Source organism: Lissotriton helveticus, chromosome 4_1 (genome assembly GCF_964261635.1).
Source record: "Lissotriton helveticus chromosome 4_1, aLisHel1.1, whole genome shotgun sequence".
Classification (NCBI taxonomy): Eukaryota; Metazoa; Chordata; class Amphibia; order Caudata; family Salamandridae; genus Lissotriton; species Lissotriton helveticus.
Genome location: NC_136063.1, coordinates 1,047,243,578 through 1,047,266,135, shown reverse-complemented (window position 1 = coordinate 1,047,266,135; position 22,558 = coordinate 1,047,243,578). Strand labels below are relative to the sequence as shown.

The window sequence follows — 22,558 nt, the reverse complement described above, 5'->3', positions numbered from 1 at the left end:
TTCTGACGCCCTAGACATTGTACAACAGATTACATTACCATCACATTACTCAACCCAAACAGCATAGCTAGTGGCATTGATTGTCACCTTAAACAATGAGGCAGATGACTGCATCAAAATTTACTCCGGTTCTGCGTATGTCACAACTACACACTACAGTATCTCACGCTGGAAAAGGCTTGGACTTCTCAAATCCGATGGTACCTCTGCCATCCACAGTTACTAGAAGAACTAATGGATGCACTAACACTGCCAGCTGAGTTAGCTGTAATCAAATGTGCAGCACACACAAATGGCCAAGACTTTGTCTCCAGAGGTAACACTCTGGCAGACTGAGCACCTAAAGCCCAGAGGACCCCAACCTACAGTACCGCCAGAAGGTCAGCATGACCCTAACCTGCTTGACCAACACGTACCTACAACACTACAAAAAGAGAGAGGACAGATGAAGACACTCCTGACATCCTCCATACACTCTCAACAGTACACAACAATATGAGCACATTGCACAATTACACCCCAGAGAAATACAGGAAAGTGCACCAGATCAATAGAAAGAGTTATGGAAGAAGGGGGGAGTACAACAAGATCCTGCTGATTTCATCTATAGGCAGACAATGACAGAAAAACCTGTTATGCCACAAGCTTTATTGCAAGTGGCATTAGATCAGTTACATCTTCCCACACATGTTTCTCAAGAGAATATGTCCACACCCTACAGACTGACTGGGTCATCACCAAGGCCCAGGAACTAATACAAATTTTTGTTAATAAATGCCTCATTTGTTAACAATACCCACCCAATCCCACTATGAAAACAGTTGCCTCCACAATACCAAAACCTATAGGCCCGCTTAAAGAACTCCACATTGATTATGTTGACATGATTGATAGATACCAAAATTACTGATACCTCATTGTGGTAGTATGCCCATTTTAACGGTGGATCGAAGCTTGACTCCACTGTGATGCCAAAGCAGCAGCTAACTTCCTGCTCCGTGAGGTCATTTCGTGCTGGGGTTTGCCAGACGCGATCTGTTCTGACAACAGCACCATTTTTCAAACGCCATCTTTTCCTTTCTAACAAGAATGTTAGGGATCAAACACAAATTTACATCAGCATATCACCCACAAAGCAATGGCATTTGTGAGTGCCTTAATGGCCTGCTCAAAGGTAAAATAAGCAAGAGAAGTGTCACAATTGGAAAGAAATGGCTCTATTGCCTACCAATTGTCTTCTTTGCACTTAGAAACTCTCCAAGTTCTGATCACCATCTAACGCCCCATCAGCTTGTCACTGGACAATCCATAAATATAGCAGTCCCATCTACTAGGCCCAAAACAGATAATGAAAGCTCATCTGAAATTGCAAAACCTGAATTTTACGAATATTTGTGTGCACTAACACGCGCTGCGCAGTTCTTTTCTGCTCAGGTATCCAAGAGGAAGGAAAAGGGCCTCAGCAATCCGGAGCTTCCGCCAATTCATCCTGGAACTTTGATCTTTATTCGAAAAACTATCCGACGCTGGAGGGAACCCAAATTCGACGGACCGTTCCAAGTTATTCACTCCTCGTCTACAGTGGTCCACATCGCCGAAAGGAAGTCATGGATTCACGGCAGTGACATCAGGGTCGACCCTGCACCCACTTAGCACTCGTATGGTAGTTTACGGATTGGATTGTCGCCGAAGCACAGAAATGTCCTATGCAAAGCTATGTATTTGTATTCTACTATTTTATATTATTGTTGGAGTGGCACTCACTATGTTTAATTGGTATGCTGTTATTTTCCATTGCATTAGTACAAAGGCTTGTATTTCTCAAACTGAAGCTGCCAACACCACTATATTTCTTGCAACACCACCCCCTCTACCAGCCACCACATATGCTGAAAAAGGCCCCCATAGTAATACATTAGCTCCAAAGCCCCCTGACAGTAACATTAGCAACACACACACCAGTATGCGCCCTAGGTCTCTGACTCCTCCCCCGGTTGAAAATAATACAGAATGGGACGGTACAGTTGATCTCACAATACGCCCCCCACTGTTGTCCCGCCGACGCAGAGAAGCCCCACCAGCCTGGCTTTGTGACATCCAGAGGGCCGCCATCTACTCCATCTTGCAACACCACACGCCCCCACTCCAGATACAAAGTCCTGATGAGTCAGAAGGGAACCATGGGGTCCATAACTCCCTATTAGATGACTTGTAGTATAAAGATATGACAGCAGCTGGCAAGCAGGTCACAAACCAATCATGCTTTGTGTGTTCATATATTCCCCATGCAGTAGGCGCAGATAGATGGATTTTCCCTAGAGAAGTCCCAACCCACACTGCCAAATGCCTTTTACACTTGTATCTCTGTCACCTACAAGGGCAAGCCCAGATCATTTCGGCTAACATTTCTATTATATTTGTGAACACCATAGACTGGGACTACATCCACACCACACACAAGGTTATCACTTGTCACACCTGACCTTGAAGAGGTAATAAAGGACATGCGCAGAAGAGAAATTCCTGACATGGACCATAAGGCACCTGCTATTAGGCGGTGTGGACACATCACATTATCATTGCCTGCGGCAGTATGCAATGGAACAATACCCCAAGGCCACCCATGCCCATGTCAAAATAGGACTATGATGCGCCTATGGGCGGGAGTTTATTCCAATAATAGGTGGTATAATCCCGGCTACGTGTCGTGCAAAGCAGCATCATTAGGCCCTCCTTGGGTAGACTCAGATTATGAAGACGGGGTTGACTGGGAGGTTGAGGATGACTGTGAACAAACATGATCTCAGGAAAGTGGAAGATACACCTGGGGTGGGGAGAAAATGTCCAAACCAAAAAAAGCATTCAAACTAAAGTCACCTCTTCTTTGTTTCCCAGGAAATGGCACGGTACCTGTTGGGCGCAACACAGGATGCAACAGTGTTATTTTTAATTCGGATGTGCAGTTCGGCTCTTCAGTCTAATGGACCTTTACTGGGCTTGCGGAGAACACCTCTATCTCCAATCTCAATGGAATGGACTGTGCACCTTGCTGAGCATGCATGAAGTTCACCTGGTCGTTCCAGGAGCCAATATCTCCCACATCCGTTCACATCCAATGACAGGCGACGTCACCTTACTCCACCGACACCGGCAGACTGCTCAATATTTTGCCAACGACCCCTTTGATGAAATTCCCCAAGAATTCCGCCTCTTTAATAATACCCAAGTATTTTTCGGGGGCCTCATCCCACTGTTCCAGATAAAAGGAAATGCACAATGGCTCTAGGTAACCCGCTATGAAGCCATGCGGGCCATCAACAGTACCAGGGATGGGCTAAATGCTATCAAGGAAGAACTATGCCACCTGAGGCTTATGGTTCTAGAACACCGGTATGTCCTAGACATGTTAACAGCAATGGAGATTGGAAAATCCTGCTGCATGTTCACGCCAGCAAACGACGTGGAGAATGGCTCCATCACCAAGGCCATTGAGGACTTGACCAATATAGGAAAGAAAATGGTTGAGGAAGGAGGTGCCAGGGCAGACATAGCCACAGACTGGTTACTTTTTAGCTGGATGCCCTCATGGCTGTCTGTCCTCCTAAAAACTTTTGTGCCGATTCGCGACGTATTGTTGCTTCTGTGTTGCATCGTACAGGTAGTGTGTCATTGTGTAAAAAGATTCAGTACTAAAATAGTAGGGATGAATTATGCAAGTGCAGGAATATACAGGAAGGCAATGCATGAGGACTGTGAACCAGGGGATGGGGATGGATTTGCATGATTAGAAATAATAGAGCTCACAACGTCTGCCTACTACTCATTACAGACCCCTACTGAAGCCCTTTACAACGTACCTACTGCTCCCCCACTTCCCCCTGGTAGACACCTAATAAGGGAGGATCCTACCACAGATTGTTATGAATGCCTAGCTGACAGGCCCAAAGGAGAGTATGTTGAATAAGAGATCAAAGCTAGATAAGCAGGACAAACCATGTCCCTATGTTAATGACACGCCTTGGATGCCCCAACAAAATGAAGGGCCAACCAAGTATGCTGCAATCGTTTTGTTAAAAAAAGAACAAGAGGAGGGAAATGAAGCAGGGTCCCGTTTTACCATATAAATTCCTTAAGCCATTCCTGCCCAACTCCTGAAGCATGAGACCCTCACATAGGCCCCACCAGCCAGAATATAGGAGTTTGTTAACTTGAATATTCTGTCTAAACACTCACTAGATACAATAGGCCCCACGCCCACCTATGAGCATACACTTTCCTCTTGCAAAGAAGTTATAGGCCTCAGCTCACTGTCATCTTGATAAACAAAGTTACAGAGACCCCACTGGTCTCAAATGTGCATTTTTGTTGTACACATCACAGTGAGCCAGCACAGACACGAAACACCCCTTAATTAGAGGAACAACATGGGGCAAGACTTGGGTGGAGGCCAACTGGTACATCTCATTGCTTCATACCTGATGTTTTTCTGCTAGCTTTTGAAACTACGACAGCAACTTGCCATGAGAACATGACTTGTAACCTTTGTAAAAGTTCTGCTTTCTTAAAAGTTTCCGAGAAGTGATGCAAATCGTTTTTGATAAATGTCTAATTTCATCATGATGTACGGTCAACCATCAGTTGACTTTCTAATAACACCTTTTGCACCAAGGTGTTATTTCTTAATTTTCAATATTTTGACGAGGTAACGGAAGGTTTGCGGTCACAAGCACTTGTTAATGTTTTGATCCTGTGGTTAATAGTTCCGCACTAAACAAGTATAAAAGATGTGCTCCACAGCTCATGCGTTGACCTCCTTCTGCAGTGTCTAGCACGAGTTGGTGTTTCCGGTCGACCGCTCTATTTTGGGCATAGCCTATTTGAGGTTGTAGTGTTCATAATAGATTGGAAATCTTTGTCTGTCTCTCTCTCGGTCTCTCATCATCTCCCTTTCCCTTGCATTGATGTAATCTCAAAGCTTATGACACTGCATGGTTTATCTTATTATTTGAGATGTGTCTCTTAGACATCCGATTATCCATTAAGATTGTTCGAAGTTATTTGTTGATTGAAACTATGGTTTTGACATCTTCTTGTTAAAGCTTGTTCTTAAAATAAAAGTGCCACTCCGACTCAGTGCTTACGTTTCATACAAGTGTCTTATTGTTTTTAAATAGCACATTTATAGGAAGAGAAAACCACCCTGCACCACTGGCCAAGGCATAACAGATTTTAATGCAGAGAACGACCCAGCGAGAGATGGTACTTTTCTGCACTGCCCTTCCATTCTTTGCTCCCACATGCCCCACAAAATGCTGGTCATTCACCCGGTACTCTTTTGTGCGGTCAAGGTAGAACGACAACGCTCTTTTTGGGTCCAGTCGGTGGAGACGCTCCTCCTGATGTGGGGGAGCAAAGAAAGTGGGCAAAGTAATGGACGGACCCAGATGGAATGGGGTCATCACCTTTGGTTAGAATGAAGCCCTGGTGCGAAGCACTACCTTGTCCGGAAAGGACATAAGATAAGGAGGCAAGCTGGATAATGCCTGCAATTCACTCACCCTCCGGGCCGATGAAATTGCCACCAAGAAGGCTGGTTTGATGGTCAACAGCCAGAGGGGACAATTGTGCAAATGCTCGAAAGGAGCGCACATCAGGTAAGTGAGGACCAAATTAGGGCATAGGTGGAAATTAGTGAGCCAGCCCTTTCAGAAACATATTTACAATAGGAGATTTAAAGCGAGAGGGCTGGTCTGGTAGCCCCAAAAAAGCAGAGAGAGCAGAGACGTAACCCTTGAGAGTTCCCAAAGCAGACCCTACTGGACAAGAATTAGAATGAATAAAAAGACAGCAGAAAGAGGGTCAATGGACCTTTCTGTACAGTATAATACACATTTCTGTCAACTGCAGGCGTATACCGTCTTAGTGGAGGACCGCCTTGCTGCCAGAATACTGTTACAGACTTCGGGAGGAAGTTCAAAAGCTATCAACTGTCACCGCTCAATCTCCACGCATGGAGGCGCAGAGTTGACAGATTCGGGTGGAGAACCCTACCCTGCTGCTGTGATAGAAGATCCTCCCGATCAGAGGATTGACACTCATGCTCAGAAGCTCTAGATACCAGACTCGCCTCGCCTAGTCCAGAGCCACATGAATGACTTGAGACCGGTCGCTTCTGATCTTCCTCAGAACCGTGGGCAGGTGTGGTATGGGCGGTAAGGCGTACAACAGGTCTGAGCACCAGTCGTGACGAAACGCGTCGCAGAGCGATAGCCGCCTTGGAAACTCCAGCGTGCAGTACTGCTGACATTGCACATTCTCTTCGGAGGCGAAAAATGTAACCAAGGTTCTTGCCACCGCGGAAAGAGACCTTGCGCCACCTCTGACTGGAGATGCCATTCGTGATCCTGAAGGCATCGACGGCTGAGATTGTCCGCCCTGGCGTTCAGAGAACCTGCCAGGTGTTGAACCACCAGGGATTTGCCATTCTGTTCCAGCCATGTCCAGAGACGTAGGGCATCTCGACAATAGGTTCACGAACCCACCCCGCTCTGCTTGTTGCTGTGCCACATGGCGGTGGTGTTGTCCGTGAACACCTGCACTAGCTTCCCCTTGACAGAGGGAAGAAATGCTTTCAATGCCAAACAAATCGTTCAGAGCTCCAACAAGTTTCTGGCGCAGACCAGTGACCCCTGATCTTCACCTCTCCCATGTGGCAGCCCCATCCCAGAAGTGACGCATCCGTCAGGACTGTGAAATCTGGTTGGAGAAGGGAGAGATGTCTGCTGTTGACCCAATCGCGGTTCATTAACCACAATTGCAGATCTTTTGCAGTTCCTTCTGAGATCTGAACCATGGCAGTGAGATTTCCCTGATGCTGTGCTCTTTGGAACTTCAAGTCCCACTGCAGAGCCCGCAAACGCCATCTTGCGTGACTTACCAACAGGATGCAGGAGGCCATGAGACCCAATAGCTTTAGAGTCAACCTAACCAAAATCCAGGACATAGGCTTAAACCTCGGAATCAAACCTGAAAAACCTGGACTTGCTGCTCGGCAGGATAAGCCCGAAACTGCACTGTGTCCAGAACAGCGCGGATGAAAGGGAGCGTCTGAGAAGGAGCCAGGTGTGACTTTGGCATGTTCAAAGAGAACCACAGCGAATGCAGAAAGTTCACCGAAATTGGAAGTTCGGAGACAACTGCCTGGGGCGAAGCTGCCTTTAACAGCCAGTCATCAAGGTAAGGGAAGACTGGCACCCCTTATCTGCGCAGATGAGCTGCAACCACCTCCATCACCTTGGTAAACAACTGAGGTGCACTGGTAAGACCGAAGGGGAGCACGGTAAATTGAAAGTGCTTGCTGCCTACTTTGAACCTCATGTAACGCCTGTGGCCCAGCAGGATGGGAATGTGAAAATACGCATCCTGCAGGTCCATCGCTACCCTCCAGTCTCCTTGTTGTAGGGCATACAAGACCTGAGCCAAAGTGAGCATTCTGAATTTCTCCATTTTGAAGAAGAGATTGACGATCCGAAGATCCAAAATGGGCCGCAGCCCCTTGTTCTTCTTTGGAATCAGAAAGTCGCAGGACTAACAGCCACTGCCTACTTCTGAAACTTGGACCCTCTCCATAAGCTCCTTTGGCCAAAAGAGCTGTAACTTCCTCTTGGAGAAACTTTAAATAATCTTCAGCCAGCCATTCGTGACTAGGCGGGATAGGAGGAGGAAAAGAAAGGAAGAGAATAGCCCTCCTGGACGTTCTGAAAGACCCACTTGTCTGTTGTTATAGATCTCCAGAGGGGGAAATGATGATGACAAATTCTCCCACCTACTGGAGTAGTGCAGCCCTACAGAATCAACCTAGGAGTGCTTGGAGGGTGCGGCTACTGGGGGCTGTGTTGTAGACGACTTCTGGCCACCAATCTGAGGACTGAATGTACCGCATCCATGTCCACGCATGGCTTGGGTAGCCTGAGCGGGACAGTGGCTAGGATAGGGCTGAAGCGGCTGGAAACCCCATCTTTTGCCACGAAAGGGGAGAAAGGAAAACTGGCCACGAGGAGTGGAGGAGAGGCCCAAATATCTGGCCGTAGCTCGAGAATCTTGAACCTGACCAGGGCGGAGTCTGCATTTTCCCCAAAAAGGAGGGTTCCATCAAAGGGCTTGGACATCAGAAGCCAGTTGTACAAAGCCAGAAGTGGGGTCTCAGGGCCGCCGTAGTTGAAATCAATCTGCCCAGCGAATCTGTTGTGTCTAAACCACACAGAAAAGTGAATTTTGCTGCAACTCTCCAGTCTTTGACAGCTTGGGAGAGCACTGCCCAGGCCTCCTCTGGGACTTGTGGGAGTACCTGCGCAACTGTCTCCCAAAGAGAGTGGGAAAAACGTCCCAATAAGCACTCGGTATTCACAGACCGCAATGCCAGACTGGAGGAAGAAAAAATCTTCTTCCCAAATGAGTCCAGTCTGTTGGATTACCCTATACGGAGGGGCGGAAGGGAATGCACCTTGGAACGTAGAGGCTTGCACCAACAAACTTTCGGGGGTGGGGTGTTGGCTTTGGAACTTTGGGTCGCATAGAGCTGGGCAATGGGGGCATGCAATCGTTCGATTCACAGGAGCCCCTGTGCTAGGCTTGGACCATGTTCCTAGACGTCCGTAAGTGCCTCATTAAAGGGCAATAGAGGTTCAGAAGTGGAAGCCCCAGGCTGAAGCACTTTGGTAAGGAGATTAGTCCAGACCTGCACTGAGTACAGCTCCAGTCCTAGGACTTAAGCTGCCCTCTAAACCACCATGGCATAGGACGCCCCTGCCTCCGTAGCCACAGTAGGTGGAGAGAGCATGCCAGTGTCTGGGGAAGTATCCAGACCACTGGCTTCCCCAAGTTCCCCATACCAGTCCTTTGTCTCCTAAGAGACATGCTGGTTCTCAAGAGGGTCTCCAGGCTCCTCCCATTCCTCTCCTGAGTCCAGCACGTCCACAAAGTGCTCAGGCAACAACATAGAATCCCTGGGTTCTGTCGACGACAGAATTGGCGTCACTCGATGCCGTTCCAGCTCCATGTCGTCGGGAATGAGGATGGGGCTTGCGCCACCGACGGGCATCAGCGAAGTCGTAGGCACCGGCATCAGATTCAATGCCTGGAAAGCCCGTGTTGGCACGACTAACGTTGATCCGGGTCCGGTATTGGATCCCTGAGGCCCCACGGGCGCCATGGCCGGAGTCAATGGCATCACACCCGATAGGGCCCCATCCAACCCCAGGGGACCCAAGGGCTCACCAACGGGTTGTTCCGCTCAAATACACAGCACATCACCTCATAAAACTCTCTAATTTGAGCGGGAGTCACTCGGGTTCCCAGAAATGGTGGAAGGCTCAAAGTCGCCTCTGGCTCCAGTTCCGCAGAACCGTACCTTGAGCATTGGTGCTCCTTACCTTTCTCAATGACAGACGCGAGTTGAGGTGAAGTCGAAGTTGGCTTGGTCTTTTTCTTCTTCTTGTGCCTCTTACCCAAGTGTCCAGAGGACCTTAAATGGGAGGAAGAGGACTTAGGGCGCCGTGAGCGGTCACGCCACCTCCTCTTCTTTGAAAGGGACTGTGTTCCTCCTCGGAGTCTCGCTTGAAGGTGTCGACGGCCGGGCTGCAAGCAACTTCATCGCTTGCTCCCTCAAGGTCTTCGGGGCCAAAACCTGACAGTTTGATCACGACCTCGTATCATGGTCACGTTCAAGACAACACAGACATACGTGGTGGGGATCGGTGACCGACATCATGCGGGAACAAATCCTGCATGGTTTGAAACCTGTATTTCTCGAAGAAATCCCTCGCACACAGTCGAATCCAAAAATGTCATCAAAAGTCGGAAAAAAAAATTCCAAAAAGCGGCAGAGGGGTAGATCTTTCCGGATCGGCGCTTAACTGGCGCGGAAAGAAAAGAACTGTCATCCGCTCGCCTGGTTGGCCCCTATATAGGCACCGCAACAAAATAACCAATGCTACCAATGCCGACGACGTCACCCGGAGCCGTATGGAGCCACCCGACCTCGCGTGCAAGGGGTATTGCTCAGCAAAAGTTTCCGGATCCAGCCTGATGCCTGGGAAATTCAAAGGTAAGAAATCTGCAGCTAGAAGTCTCAGATAACAGCCTACTCCGGCCCAAAGGCAACACATTCTCTTAATATGCAATACTTTCATAAGAGAAAAATATATTTAAACAAGAATTACATTCATCAAAACAACGAGGCATGTTTTCTGTTACACCTTTAAAGCCTTTCCCATTCATTTTTAAAATAAACAGAGATTGGTAGAAATGTACACTGTAGTACCACACTAGCTACCAGGCTGGCTTCAGATATTGATAGTTTTTTCAAGCAAATGGTATGCATCCCTGGTACTGGAAGATGGCATCATGTCAAGGACTGGAGCAGGAGGCAGAAATAGGTATGCAAGGATCACCAGGAAGTGGACATGGCTGAGTGGGTTCAGTTCCATGAGGGTGTTGGAAAGTAGGATCTTACCCCCCCTTTTAGCTGAATGTAATAATGTTATTGACTAGTCTGACTGGTATCCTGCTAATCAGGACCCCAGTGTATCTGCTTTCTCCTTGAACCATGTACTCAGGTACACTCCAGATTAGATACTGGGGTACCCTTGTCAGTCCCTAGTATATGGTACCCATGTACCCAGGGCATAGGGACCCCAGAGGCCTCCCATGGGCTGCAGCATGTATTATGCCACTCATGAGAGGCCATGCAAAATGGAACTACAGGCCTGCCATGCCAGCCTGTGTAAGTTGGTGCATGCACCACTTACTTAAGACATAGGTTTACTATATCTAAGGGTCACTGCACTTAAAACCTGTAAGTCAGCCCTCTAGCAGGCCTTTACAATCCTGAGAGCAGGGTGCTTGGTTCGAAGTGAGAGGGGGCCACTGCATGAGCAAAACACCCCTGCAGCCTACGGAGTCCATTCTCCTGGGTTGTCAGTGAGGCAGCCATTTACGACATACAGAGTGTCATTATGCAACCACGTAATGACCAGCTCTAAAACGGCTGAAACTAACCCTAATTGTGTTTGGTGTCAAACATTATGGAATCATACCCCCATACCGGTAACCGGTGTGGGAGGTATGATTCCACCCCTCAGAAGTGAGCTTTGTTGGGTCCCTGGTACTCCTGGTACCAGCCATCTAGTCCGGGGCAGCACAAAATGGTTGCTGCCGACAATAGACACGAGCGAAGGCACAACAATAGGCATCCTGTCACAGGTAGGTGTGACCACCTCCCAGACAGGATTTAGTGTGTTAGTGCTGGGTGGGTGCGTTTGCCAGCAACAGAAAGTCTGCATTAGGGGCACTGTGACAGGGCGTCCTCGGAGGACGACCATGGTTGCCCCGGGGTACCAAGAAAGCCCATTTACAGACGTCGCTGATGTCGTCAGGAGGGTGGATGCCCAGTGGAGCTTTTGAGCCCGGAAGAGGGATCGGAAAGGTGCTCCTTAGGCAAGATGGAGCGGAGAGAACGGCGAAGGAGTAAGAGGTGGCAACTCGTGGGAACCCGAGAACACAACATCAGAAGACGGAGGCTGGAAGACTAACGAGGACAACAAGAGAGACTTTGGAGCAGTCGGAGGATGAGTGCTGATGCCTCCCCAGAGGAAGGCTCTAAGGACGAGGCAGCCATGACCCCATCAACGGGTCACGGCTACAGGCAAGTGGTTTGTGGAACAGGGCGTGTGTTGGGAGGATGGATGTTTAATCACGCCTTCTTTACGGGCTTGTAAAAAGAGGCCACAGGACACTGAAGGAAAGGAGACGGATCCCTTTTTTTGTTACTTATGTTTTACTTTAGTTGAGTTGTGTCTCCCTGGGGAACATAAGGCCGTAGTTAGGACTGGCATCTTAATCCTGTAAAAAGGACGCTAGAACAAGACCCGCGCTACTCTGAATACGGGGTCACCATAATCACTCCCGCTGTATCTCCAGGTGAACCCTAGCAACCACCTCCCAATCAGTGTGAAGTAACACCGGGAGCCTACCTTTGGCTAGACACCGGGTCCTAGGAAAAGGGCAGGGAGAAGTTTATGACTTGGTAAACACCAGGGAAGGGAGTAACATACTGACAGCCTCTCCATCTCTTTCTTCCCTTACGAGTGAACGACCGACGCTAGTGAGGCCAGAAGTAGAAGCAAGCGAAAACAAGAAGAGAATCGGATCCCTAGAGAGAAGGGAGAGATATGAAAACAGAGACCGCACCTTTTGGTGGATTGGAATAACCGACCTAAGTGGTTCCAATAAAGTTGTTTCCACACACATCCCAGTGGTCCGTGGTGATTGGGTCGATGAGAGGCACATTTGGTGCCCCTGTGGATAGTCCAGTTCAAACCAGTCCTGGGAGCTGTTGGCTCCTGCTCTGGCACAAAACTCGACAAAGGACATGGGAGTAACTTCCCCACTGTCCAGACCCTCCCCTCGCTGGACTTCATTTGGGTCTGACTTCATCTCCCTCTCAGTCTGAAGCATCGTCTGTGCCTGTGCACCATACAGGATCCGTGCAGGACCTGTGGAGCATCAAGGACAACCGAAGATATCCCCCTTGGAGTGAAGAAGTCACTCCCCTGCATTCGCAGGTGCCGCAACACTACTGTTTGGTCTGCTGACCCTGAGCTCCTATAGACTCCGAAGGCTTAAGCAACACAGGAGGTGGGTTTCTACTTCCCTCAAGGTCTGATCTTCCCTCTCACCAAGTTTGAGGTCAGAATCCCTCGTGGGGGCTGCAATACCTGAACTCCTGTGCACCGCGTACCTTTGCAAGTGCATATGCTTGTTGGCATTTCCCGAACAATTGCATTGTGCTCCCAGTAGCCCCAAACTCTGGCACCATTTCCTACCAAGAACTCCGGCCTCCTCGCACAGAGTGCTCCGTGGGCTGCTGTTTTGTGAAATTGATCGAGGTCCTCTCGCGACACCTGTGAGTTCATTTGAGGGCAAACTTTTCTTTTCTTGGGCTCCTCTGGTTGCTCCAGGTCTGCCTTGACTCCCTTTGCTGTGGTGAGTCTCCTGGACCTTGTTGGTCCGAACCGTACATATCCATGACCTTCTGCATGGGTTGCTGTTCCCAAGGCTTGTTGGTGCTCCAGGCGGACACCGAGCCCTCAGTACTCAATATCCTTCATAGGACTGCTTGTATCCAGCTCCAGGTCATCCTCAACGCCTCCTGGTCCCCTTAGCTGCAGAGACAAGAATTCCATCAACACAGCTGAAGCACCCGATATCGGTGGGCATTCGCCTACCAAGCCCCTGGTCACTCCTAAGTGACCCAGACTCTGTCCCCTCTGCTTTCAGGTACCCTCCGACAAGAATCCACCTTTGGATTTCAACTAACACTTTTCTTCCTTCCAGCAGCGATTCTTCTTCGAATTCCTCCATTGGATTCAACATCGGTTTCTGATGCCACTTCTGACCTATGCACCCGGCTTCCCTGGGATAGGTAACTTGGGTACCTCGGTATCCATGGTTTGATAGGCTCTCCAAACTCCTATCTTAGACTGGGTTTCTTTGAAGTCCACTGGAAAGGGTCCTTAATCCCCAAAATTTCAAACATGACTTTCCCATAGTACGGAGCACGCAGACGTGTTCCCACACTGCACCCGTCCCCTGTGGGGTCCCAACTAACTCACCTTGGGTGGTTTCTTGGGGTCCCAGAAATTCTTCAACCTCTCGACATTGTCTTTACTCGAGTTGTGGTTCTTATACCACTATTTGATTATATGGTTTGTTCACCCCCCACCCCCACTTGTTTGAAATGAAAGGCTCTCCACAACATCGGACCTGCATACCTCAACCACCACCTCTCCTTCTACACTCCCACCAGACACCTCTACTCCACCATCCTGGCCTTGGCCACTATCTCACGGATCCGCAAGACCACAGCCAAAGGAAGATCCTTCTCCTACCTCACCGCAAAGTCCTGGAACTCTCTTCCTCTACATCTCAGCCAATCACCAACACCGCCTCAATTCAGAAAGGACCTCGAGACCTGGCTCTTCAACTGAACTGCAGAACCCCCCCACCCCCTTCTACCCCCCCAGAATCTTGAGACCCTAACAGGGTGAGTAGCCACGCTCTATACGAACCCTGATTGACTGATTGAAAGAGGAACAAGCATGAATGTTGCTTGTGAGGAAAGGACATCATTTTAATCCAAAGGTTCACAGTGCTTCACACATGCAGGAATTGTCACTGTGTGCACAAACACAAATCAAAAAAGCATGCATGAAATGTGTACCCAGCTGGTAGTGCTGTGTTACATGCACAGAGCCAGCACCCACGCAGTCTCATTCACAGCATTCCCTTTGGAGAACTCTTGCAGGTTTAACACAATTATTCTCTACCGAATGATTATGCCAAAGCAGAGAGAGATGTCCTCAGTATGTTTAGGAAAAGTGGGTACTCAAAAACTATATTGAGGGAAGTTACAGAAAGAGAGACAGGATCTCCTTATCCGAAAACAGAAAGAGCAAGGAGGAGGCGATGAGGATGCCAAAGTAAGGCTGATATAAAATGTTCCGCCAAGTCTAATCGCATTTGCGGCGTTATACAAAAACATTGGAACATTCTTCAGACAGACACCATACTGGGAGATACACTACTGCTTAGACCAGATATCAAGCATAGAAAAAGTATGTCCTTGAAGGATATCTTGGTCCACATTCATTATATAGACAAACAAACAAGGAAGACAGAAGTCACTGGTTTTTACCCTCGTACTAGAAGCAAAGAATGCAGAAGTAGTACAAAAGTAAAGGATTATGAAATTCCTGGTAAAAAAGAGATAAGAAACCTAAATAAACTGCTTAACTGCAACGCGAATTTCGTGAATTATTGCCTAGTATGCCCTTGTGACATGCAATATATATGCAGCTCGGTGCATCAGGCCAAGAAGCGGGTCTTAGAGTATGCTAGGGCCATTTCAAATCTGGTAGCACACATATATCCGGTAGCACACCATTTTGCTGAGATGCATCAAAGCAGAAGCAACAAGTTACTTTTCTTCTGTATTGATCAGATGACCCACAAAGAAAGAGGGGGTGACAGAGTTAGACTCTTGAGCCAGCTGGAATCTAGATATATTGTAGAGCTGAGAACCCAGGCACCATGGGGCCTTAACAGTGAGGAAGAATTGTGGACACATATAGGATAAGACCAGGCGGGTTGGGGTTTATGTCCAACTGGAAGTCACATACCTCTAACTGAACAGAATATTGAGGTACCAGCATTTGGACAGAAGTACCTACATAGTGAGATAGAACTGTGGATTAACATAGAACTATGACATGTTGGCTATGACAAGTATCCAGTTGTAGGCTGCACAATGTGCATTAGATAACATTACTTGTATAATAGTTCAACATGAGGGGGTCATAGATGCAAACAGTTGTTTTTCCAGCTAATTTAATTTTCTAAACCATTTTAGAAATTCTATATGCTGGTTATGGTGGGTTACCCTTTCGAAAATATGTTGAATGAATTAGATGCATCTGTGGCATCACTGTGATGGCGATGAGAATAGCATTATCATGCTTGGGAGTGTACATTTGCATATATATAGATTCTGCACAATACATACATTTATTCATATTAATGTAATTATTGGTTGTTTTAAGCATTAGTAAGCCTATTCAAGGTGCTATTTTTTATGAATAGGATTGGATCACAGCGATCAATCATAAAATGAATGAATCTATTTACATGTACATTTAGTATTGCTTAGATTTTACATGTAATTAATGTTTTTGATTTTCATTAATGGATTTGAATTAATAGATCATGACCCCAATGTGTAGGATATGTAAGAATGATAAATCTCTGATATGTTACACATTTTTTTTGCACGTTACAAAATGGCCACTACAAGCAACACGGACAGGATGGAACACATATTCTAGGCCCTCGTCGATGTTTACTTTGACCTATCTGCCCAATTAAATCTATTTTTGTTAAAAGGTGATGTTTCACTTGGGTTTACTGACTACTGATATTGACAAAGGCCAGGAGGCCAGAACATGTTTGTCAATTTCTTTTCGATAGTTGCATGATAATAAAATAATTATCAGATTCTACAGTCAGTGAGTGCTCAGCATTGTTTCGAGCCATTATTGTACTGGAGTGCGCTCGTTTTCAGGCGGCTTCCCTCAGATGAACAGGATAAAAGCAGTCTGTGCAAAACAGCCTATGAATGAAGTCGGCTGACCCCCTTCCCCATTCTGTATGCTATGATGGGAGAATCAAAATGTGAATGACAGCTGAACGAACTAATGAATGAAGAGGGCTTACTGTAAGCCCCTGTTTGTATGTATTTATGTATGTATGGTTTTTGAGATTTTTTATTAAGACACGAGGCTAGCAAGTCAGCTAAAGTTGTCTCTAGGACACACCTATAAACTGGGAGACTTCCAAGTGTACATAGGTGTGAGAGCAAAAAAGCACTTATTCATGTGTGTCTGAGGTATGTAGCAAGGAGGTAGACTTACAATTGCAATGATTTAGCATTCCTGAACTGTCTCATAAAAGTTTAGTAGAATACGAACAGGCACATATTACAAATCATGAGGGCAGTAAAAATCATACACTGTTTCTCTGATAGTTTTTTGACAGAACACAATATCAGGCCCTTCTTCGTACTTAAATATGTTTTAGAACATACCTTCAGTGGAGTATATTAAACCTACAGTATTAATCACTGAAAGAACTAAAGTTAAAAACAGTAGTATTTAAAACCTACCTGTCGGATCAACTGCTTTTCGAACTCAAGGTCTGGAGATTGATCCACCTTCACCTCAGCTACAGCAGCTGTGGCTCTTCTGTCACACACCACAGCTTAGACAGAAAAGATATTTTCAAACTATGCGACATATACAATAACATAACAAATCATCTACAACGTATTAATCAGTCAGGGAGCAGTTCCAGTAATTAAGGCCTTAGGTCAACCATTCACTTCTAGTGCCGCCTATGTTTTCAGATATTTGTTGAACATTGGCATGATGCACATTTATGAGTTCTATCATTTGTCTATTCATTTAAGTAATAGATCACTCTTCGATGAACAATATTTTCTAGCAGAAGCTAAGTAATGGTACATCAAATTCTGCAGCAACAGTGAAAGCTTTTGAGGCAACCTCTATAGCAATAGTAAGGTAGTATGTGCATTTAAATCAGTTTCCAATCAGAATGATGAGCAGTCTTGAGAGACTTTGCATCGTAAAAGCAATGATCATATGAAAAGAAGGAAATTATTTGCAACTCAGGCTCTTTTGAATTATTAGTTACCTTGTGTACCACTAATGATCAATGAGCCTCAAACAGTATACACTTTGGTGCATTACTATGTCATGAACCATCAAGGTGAGCAAGCAGAAACAGTTAAATACCTGTAATCCCTGTTTCCCCAGGGGGAATCTTCATTACAGTCGTATGCATAGAATTGTTGTATATATTTTCATTCCTACGCTTAGAGTACCCTATGGTTGGAATGTATTAGAGGCGTTAATCCATCTTTACCTTTTACTTTAGCACTTGATTGGACACGGACATGCTATGTACTGTAAGTGGTGTTAGGATTGAGGATTGGTGTCTTCTTTCTGTCCTCCTGGTCACAGCACAGGGGTGTGTCTACATTAATTGGTATGTTTGTGTGTAGAACCTTACAGTAGATGGGTTGAGAGCCCTTGACCAGGACTCGAACTCTCACAATGGTGTCGCAATGGGTGTTGTTCCTCCTGGGTGGTGGTGGGCGCAGTGCATGTTTCTCTATAAATGCAAGTTTATTTTTGTTTGTTTTTTAAATTGAGCCTTTCATATTTGCAGAAATTGTTCTGTTGATTGGACAGTGCCCGTCTTCCCACCTTTCTTGGCATCTGATTGGTCTGTTTTCAGCGCCCTGAAGGTGTTCCCGCCATTTGGTCCTGCACCGAAACCAGGGTCAGATTGGTAAGGCGGACACTCGGGCAATGGCCGAGGGGGCGGTATCCGAGTTCCAGCTGTTGGCTGCTTTTTTGGGCAGCCTGGGGCCGATTTGGGCGATGTCTGTGTTGTCAGGATGCTGCCAGCAGCCCAGTGGGTGCCTGAGTGCCTTTCTGGAGATAGATGGGCGTCCATTACCTCGCTTTTATCAATGGGCAGAGGTGTCACTCCCTTTCTCTCCTGGGCCGGCCCATTAATGTATGCATACTGAGCGGGGCAGGGGGCCTGAGCAGAAGTGGCCTCACTTGTTTTCAGATCTGTTTCACCAGCAGTATTTTGCAGAAAGGCAATATGCAAATGAGGGCCACTTAGTGGCGTAACTAAGAGGGGGCGGACAGCCCCAGGCAGCATGGGTTTTGGGGCAGGGGCCGTCCCCCCTTCCCCCTCTCTTACTTGCGGCAGTAAGAATTGGCATTAAGCCCCCTGAGCCCCCGCTCCTACGTGCGGCCGCATGAAGCGCCGGCATCTCCCCCGCTCTTCGATTAGGCCGCGGGCAGCAGATGCAGTGGCTGCCACGTGCGACCTAAGGCCTAGCTACGCCACTGGGACGACTATTTTTTAGCGTGCCCGGGCCGATTTTTAATCCCAATCCAACCCTGACCGAAACGCGTGTGGGCGCCATCACAACTTGAAAGCGAATCTGAAGAATACATTATCATAAAGGGATTAACTAATATGCCTTTGATGCCTAAAATTGTCTCTTTAAAAAGAAACCTAATGGATTGTATTAAGAGAATCATATGTCATTACACTCTATGCCTGAGGACTTTGTCTGGTTCAATTGATTCTCTTGTTTTTAATGTTTTGTTGCTAGACTATGATAGAATGAATGTAGTTCGACTGGTATTGGTTTGAGTGCGGATATAGTTTTTGAGTTTTTAGTTTGAGTGGAAGGTCGCGTGGCTGCTGAATAATTATACATGTATTTTGTACTATTGCTTTCGTAAATATGACACTGATTATGAATTTGTAAAACACATGGCATGGGAATGTGCTTACCTACAATTAGAAAATCGAATAGAATACAAAATTATTTATTGCACTACATGTGTCAGTGCCAGGGTGGGCAGCTAGGCAGTTGGTGGAGAGTGCTGTACTGGACGAGGCTGATGTGAGACCGGAAAGGTTTTTTTTTTTTTTTAAACAAAATGTTTGTTTTGTTACAAGCATCTAAATGGATAGAAACTTTTAATACTTCTATACACTCAGTGTCAACAGTTCAAAGAATATTGTTCTTGTTTATGACCTTCTGTTGCTGCAGACTACGGGTTCTGGGCCCCTCCAATACATAATAAGAAACAGGCAAAGTGATAATAATATTAAGCCATACAACACGACTTGGTGTGGGACTACAGCCCTCAGTTGTCAGTTACAGTTCCGCCTACAATGTTCACCAACATCCCCTCCTACCCTCTCTCCCCACCCCTGGGCGTGCCATGGCTGGACCTGCAACCAGTTGGAAGATGGAGATCCGGTTTTCCCCCCTCCCAGATCAACCAGAGGGTAACAATAGATTCCTCTTATAAATTCAGTACTCACGTTTCTATGTGTGTCAGAGAGCTGTTCCCTCTCAACCCAGAAATTCTTCCCAAGGCCCACAACGATAACTTTTGGAGTTCTCACAGGATCTTCAGTAGGAGGGCCATTCACATGTTTTAGATCCACCACCAGAGTTCCCCATGCTCTGGCCGCCTCTAGTGAACCCTGACCTCGCCTGACGTTCCTAAGTCTAACCGATGACTCATAATCCGACCAGCGCAGTACCTCCCTTTTCCAACCTTCGGCACTAAGCACCCTTTGCATTCTCCAGTTCTGGGCTATCTCTCTCTTAGCCAGAAGAAGTGCCAAGTCTTGGAAATCGGTTGTGCCTTTAGTCTTGGGAGTGTGCGGGAACCTGTGGAGGAGGCAATGTTTTGGCGTGCAGTGAACCTCCCTGTCTAGCACCCGAGTCAGTGTATCTGTGACCCTTTTCCAAAAATCCCCCAGGTTCGGCCAACTCCAAAACATGTGAAGGAACTCTGCACCAGACTGTGCAGCAAAGGCATTTAGCTTCTGTTGTCACAAAGTATCGGTGTATCCATTCCGTTTTAAGGTATGCCCTATGTAGCCTCTAAAAGTTGATCGGGCTGAAGCGCGCATTTCTAGAAACCTTAGGAATGCAGCTCAACAATCCCTCCCATACTTTCCCCTCTTTGGGTTTCCCCAGATCTTCCTCCCAGCGTGTCCGCAGGTTAACCAGTGGGATCAGCCCTTCATCTCGGAGTGGACGGTACAGGCAAGTAACTGCTTTTATGTTCTCGAGGATAACACAATGTATTGGCACCCTACTGATAGCGACGGTTCGGTCCACCCCATATTCCAGTGTTTCTGAATTGCTGCTGTTAGTGCTCTATGCAAGAGAAATGTCCCCTCAGGAGATCATACCTCCCTCTAAAGTCTCCAAATGGCAGTAGTGATCCGTCCTCATACAGGGCCCCTACTGTGCTCGCTCCAGCCACCACCCACTCCCTCAGTCCATGCCATTCACCTCCTTGCGGGAGTTCAGTAAGCCATCTAGTTGGATATCTGGGACATAAGGCCTCTTAGTTTTCGATTTCTGTAAGCTTCGGATCCAGCACTTAAAATGCACTTGGAAATCAGGGCTAGTATCTGTTCTCAGGACAGCAAGTCACAACACCACTTGGGACAACAGTTGAAGGTCAGGTATATGGCAGCCCCAGTGCTCTGCCCTTTTGATCTGACCAGCCATACATTATGTAAGCCACTGAAGCTGGCTGCCGGATAGTAACCCGGATGTGGGTCTCCATAGTATGGTTAGTGCCAGCCCCCAGGCAAACCCTATGATTAATGTCTTGAGGTCTCAAAAGCTACTCACCGGAATCCATATCGATAGGACTACAAAGAAATACAACAATCTTGGCAGTGCCATAATTTTTAGGAGGGCTATCCTTCCCATCAAAGATAGGGGCAAGGAGGCCCAGAATTCAATATTTGCTTTTAACCCCCAAATGGCATTTCCTATGTTACCCTCTAGGTTATCCGAGGTGTTGTGATAGATTCTTGCCCCTAAGTAAGATAGGCACATAGGCTCCCATATTACATACTGCGCGGTATCCAGTCTATCTCTACCAGCAGTAGTCAAAAAATGGCAGGACTTTCTCAAGTTGACTCAGAGGCCTGAGACCCTCCCAAGATGCATGAGGAGCTCCCTAGCTCCTACAAGATCTTCCCTTGCATTCCGGAGGAAAAGCAAAAGGTCAGCGGCATCTAATGTTATATGATGTTGCTTGCCTAATATCGCTAGGCCTCTATATGGGTTCCCAGACCTTCCATGACAGGCTAGGGGCTCTATGGTCAAAGCGACGAGGAGTGCCGATAGGGGGCATCCTCATCTAGTACCCCATGTCACTTGATAGCTGTCTGGGATCATTCTCCCGGTCCTTACCCGAGCCAGTGATCCGGTGTAAAGTAATTTAGTTCATGCCACAAACCCCTGACCTAGGCCAAACCTCCCCGTTACGCAGTAAAGATAGGGCCATTCCAGGCTATCAAAAGCCCTTTCGATATCCACTGCAAAGATGACCGCTTCCTCTTCATCATAGGTACTCACCTCCAGTGCTCTTAATACTCTCGGAATTTTAATTGCTGTTTTGCGCCTAGTGATAAATCCCGCCTGGTCCCGGTGTATGAGGGTCCTCATATGTGGGAAAAGACTCTTGGAGAGAATCTTGCTCAGGGCCTTATAGTCAAGGGGAGCATTGGCAGTGGTCTATAGGCTGTTTTATCAACAGAAGATTTGCCTGCTTTTAGGAGAAGCACCACCAGGGCCTCTCGTGTAGTTGAGGGGAGCTGGTTACAACTAGCTCATGTATGTGTGAAGTACAGAGTATGGTGTCTAGGCGTACATGCAAGTTGTGTAAGTGCTAGAAAAATGAATAGTCTCTCTCCCCTGGGTGGTGTACCCGCCAGGAATCAACTATGCCCCACTGGACCTGCTATTCTTTGAGGGCCTTTGCCGATCTAACTATTGGTGTGTCTTTCACTGGTGGGTGGGAACGGTCTAGTTCCACATCTGCTACACATTTATAATCGCCTCCCATTATTTCTGACCCTACTAGGTGTGGTGCCAATGCTCTGGAGAGGGCCATCAAAAATAGAACTTGGTTCATGTTGGGGCCATATAGATCCTTATGGTGATTTCACATCCGTCTAGCATGCCGTACACCACTACATACCTTCCCTCAGGATCACATAGCTACCCGGTGCTTTGAAAGGACACTCCTGGTTTAATCCACACTAATACCCCTCTAGCAGATGCAGAGTAGTCTGTGTAATATGCCTGCCACCGCCATCAACGCTGGAGAGAGACCCCCTCCTTAGCCTTGAGGTATGTCTCCTGCAGAATGGCAATCTGTACTACCCTTCTGGCTAAATGGGCATATACCTTGCCTCTGACATTCCAGGTGAGGACGTTATATGCTACCGGGGGTGCCATATGTTGCTTCTAGAGTGTTTCCCCTTCCCAATAGGGGTTACTGTT

The 22,558-nt window shown here is 47.1% G+C and overlaps 1 protein-coding gene across 4 annotated transcripts in view; it reads right to left on the bottom strand.

The window, feature by feature from the left end:
- LOC144828970 (kinesin-like protein KIF17) overlaps window positions 1-22,558 on the bottom strand; it is a 1,092,500-nt gene that overhangs the window by 508,077 nt on the left and 561,865 nt on the right. For all 4 annotated transcript variants that reach the window (XR_013610565.1, XM_078687639.1, XM_078687641.1 and 1 more), the window contains exon 6: window positions 16,778-16,872. Coding sequence is in view for 3 of the 4 variants with exons in the window: in XM_078687639.1 (XP_078543765.1) it covers window positions 16,778-16,872 (95 nt within the window). In the remaining variant the exon portion in view is untranslated. The remainder of the gene's footprint in view (window positions 1-16,777; window positions 16,873-22,558) is intronic.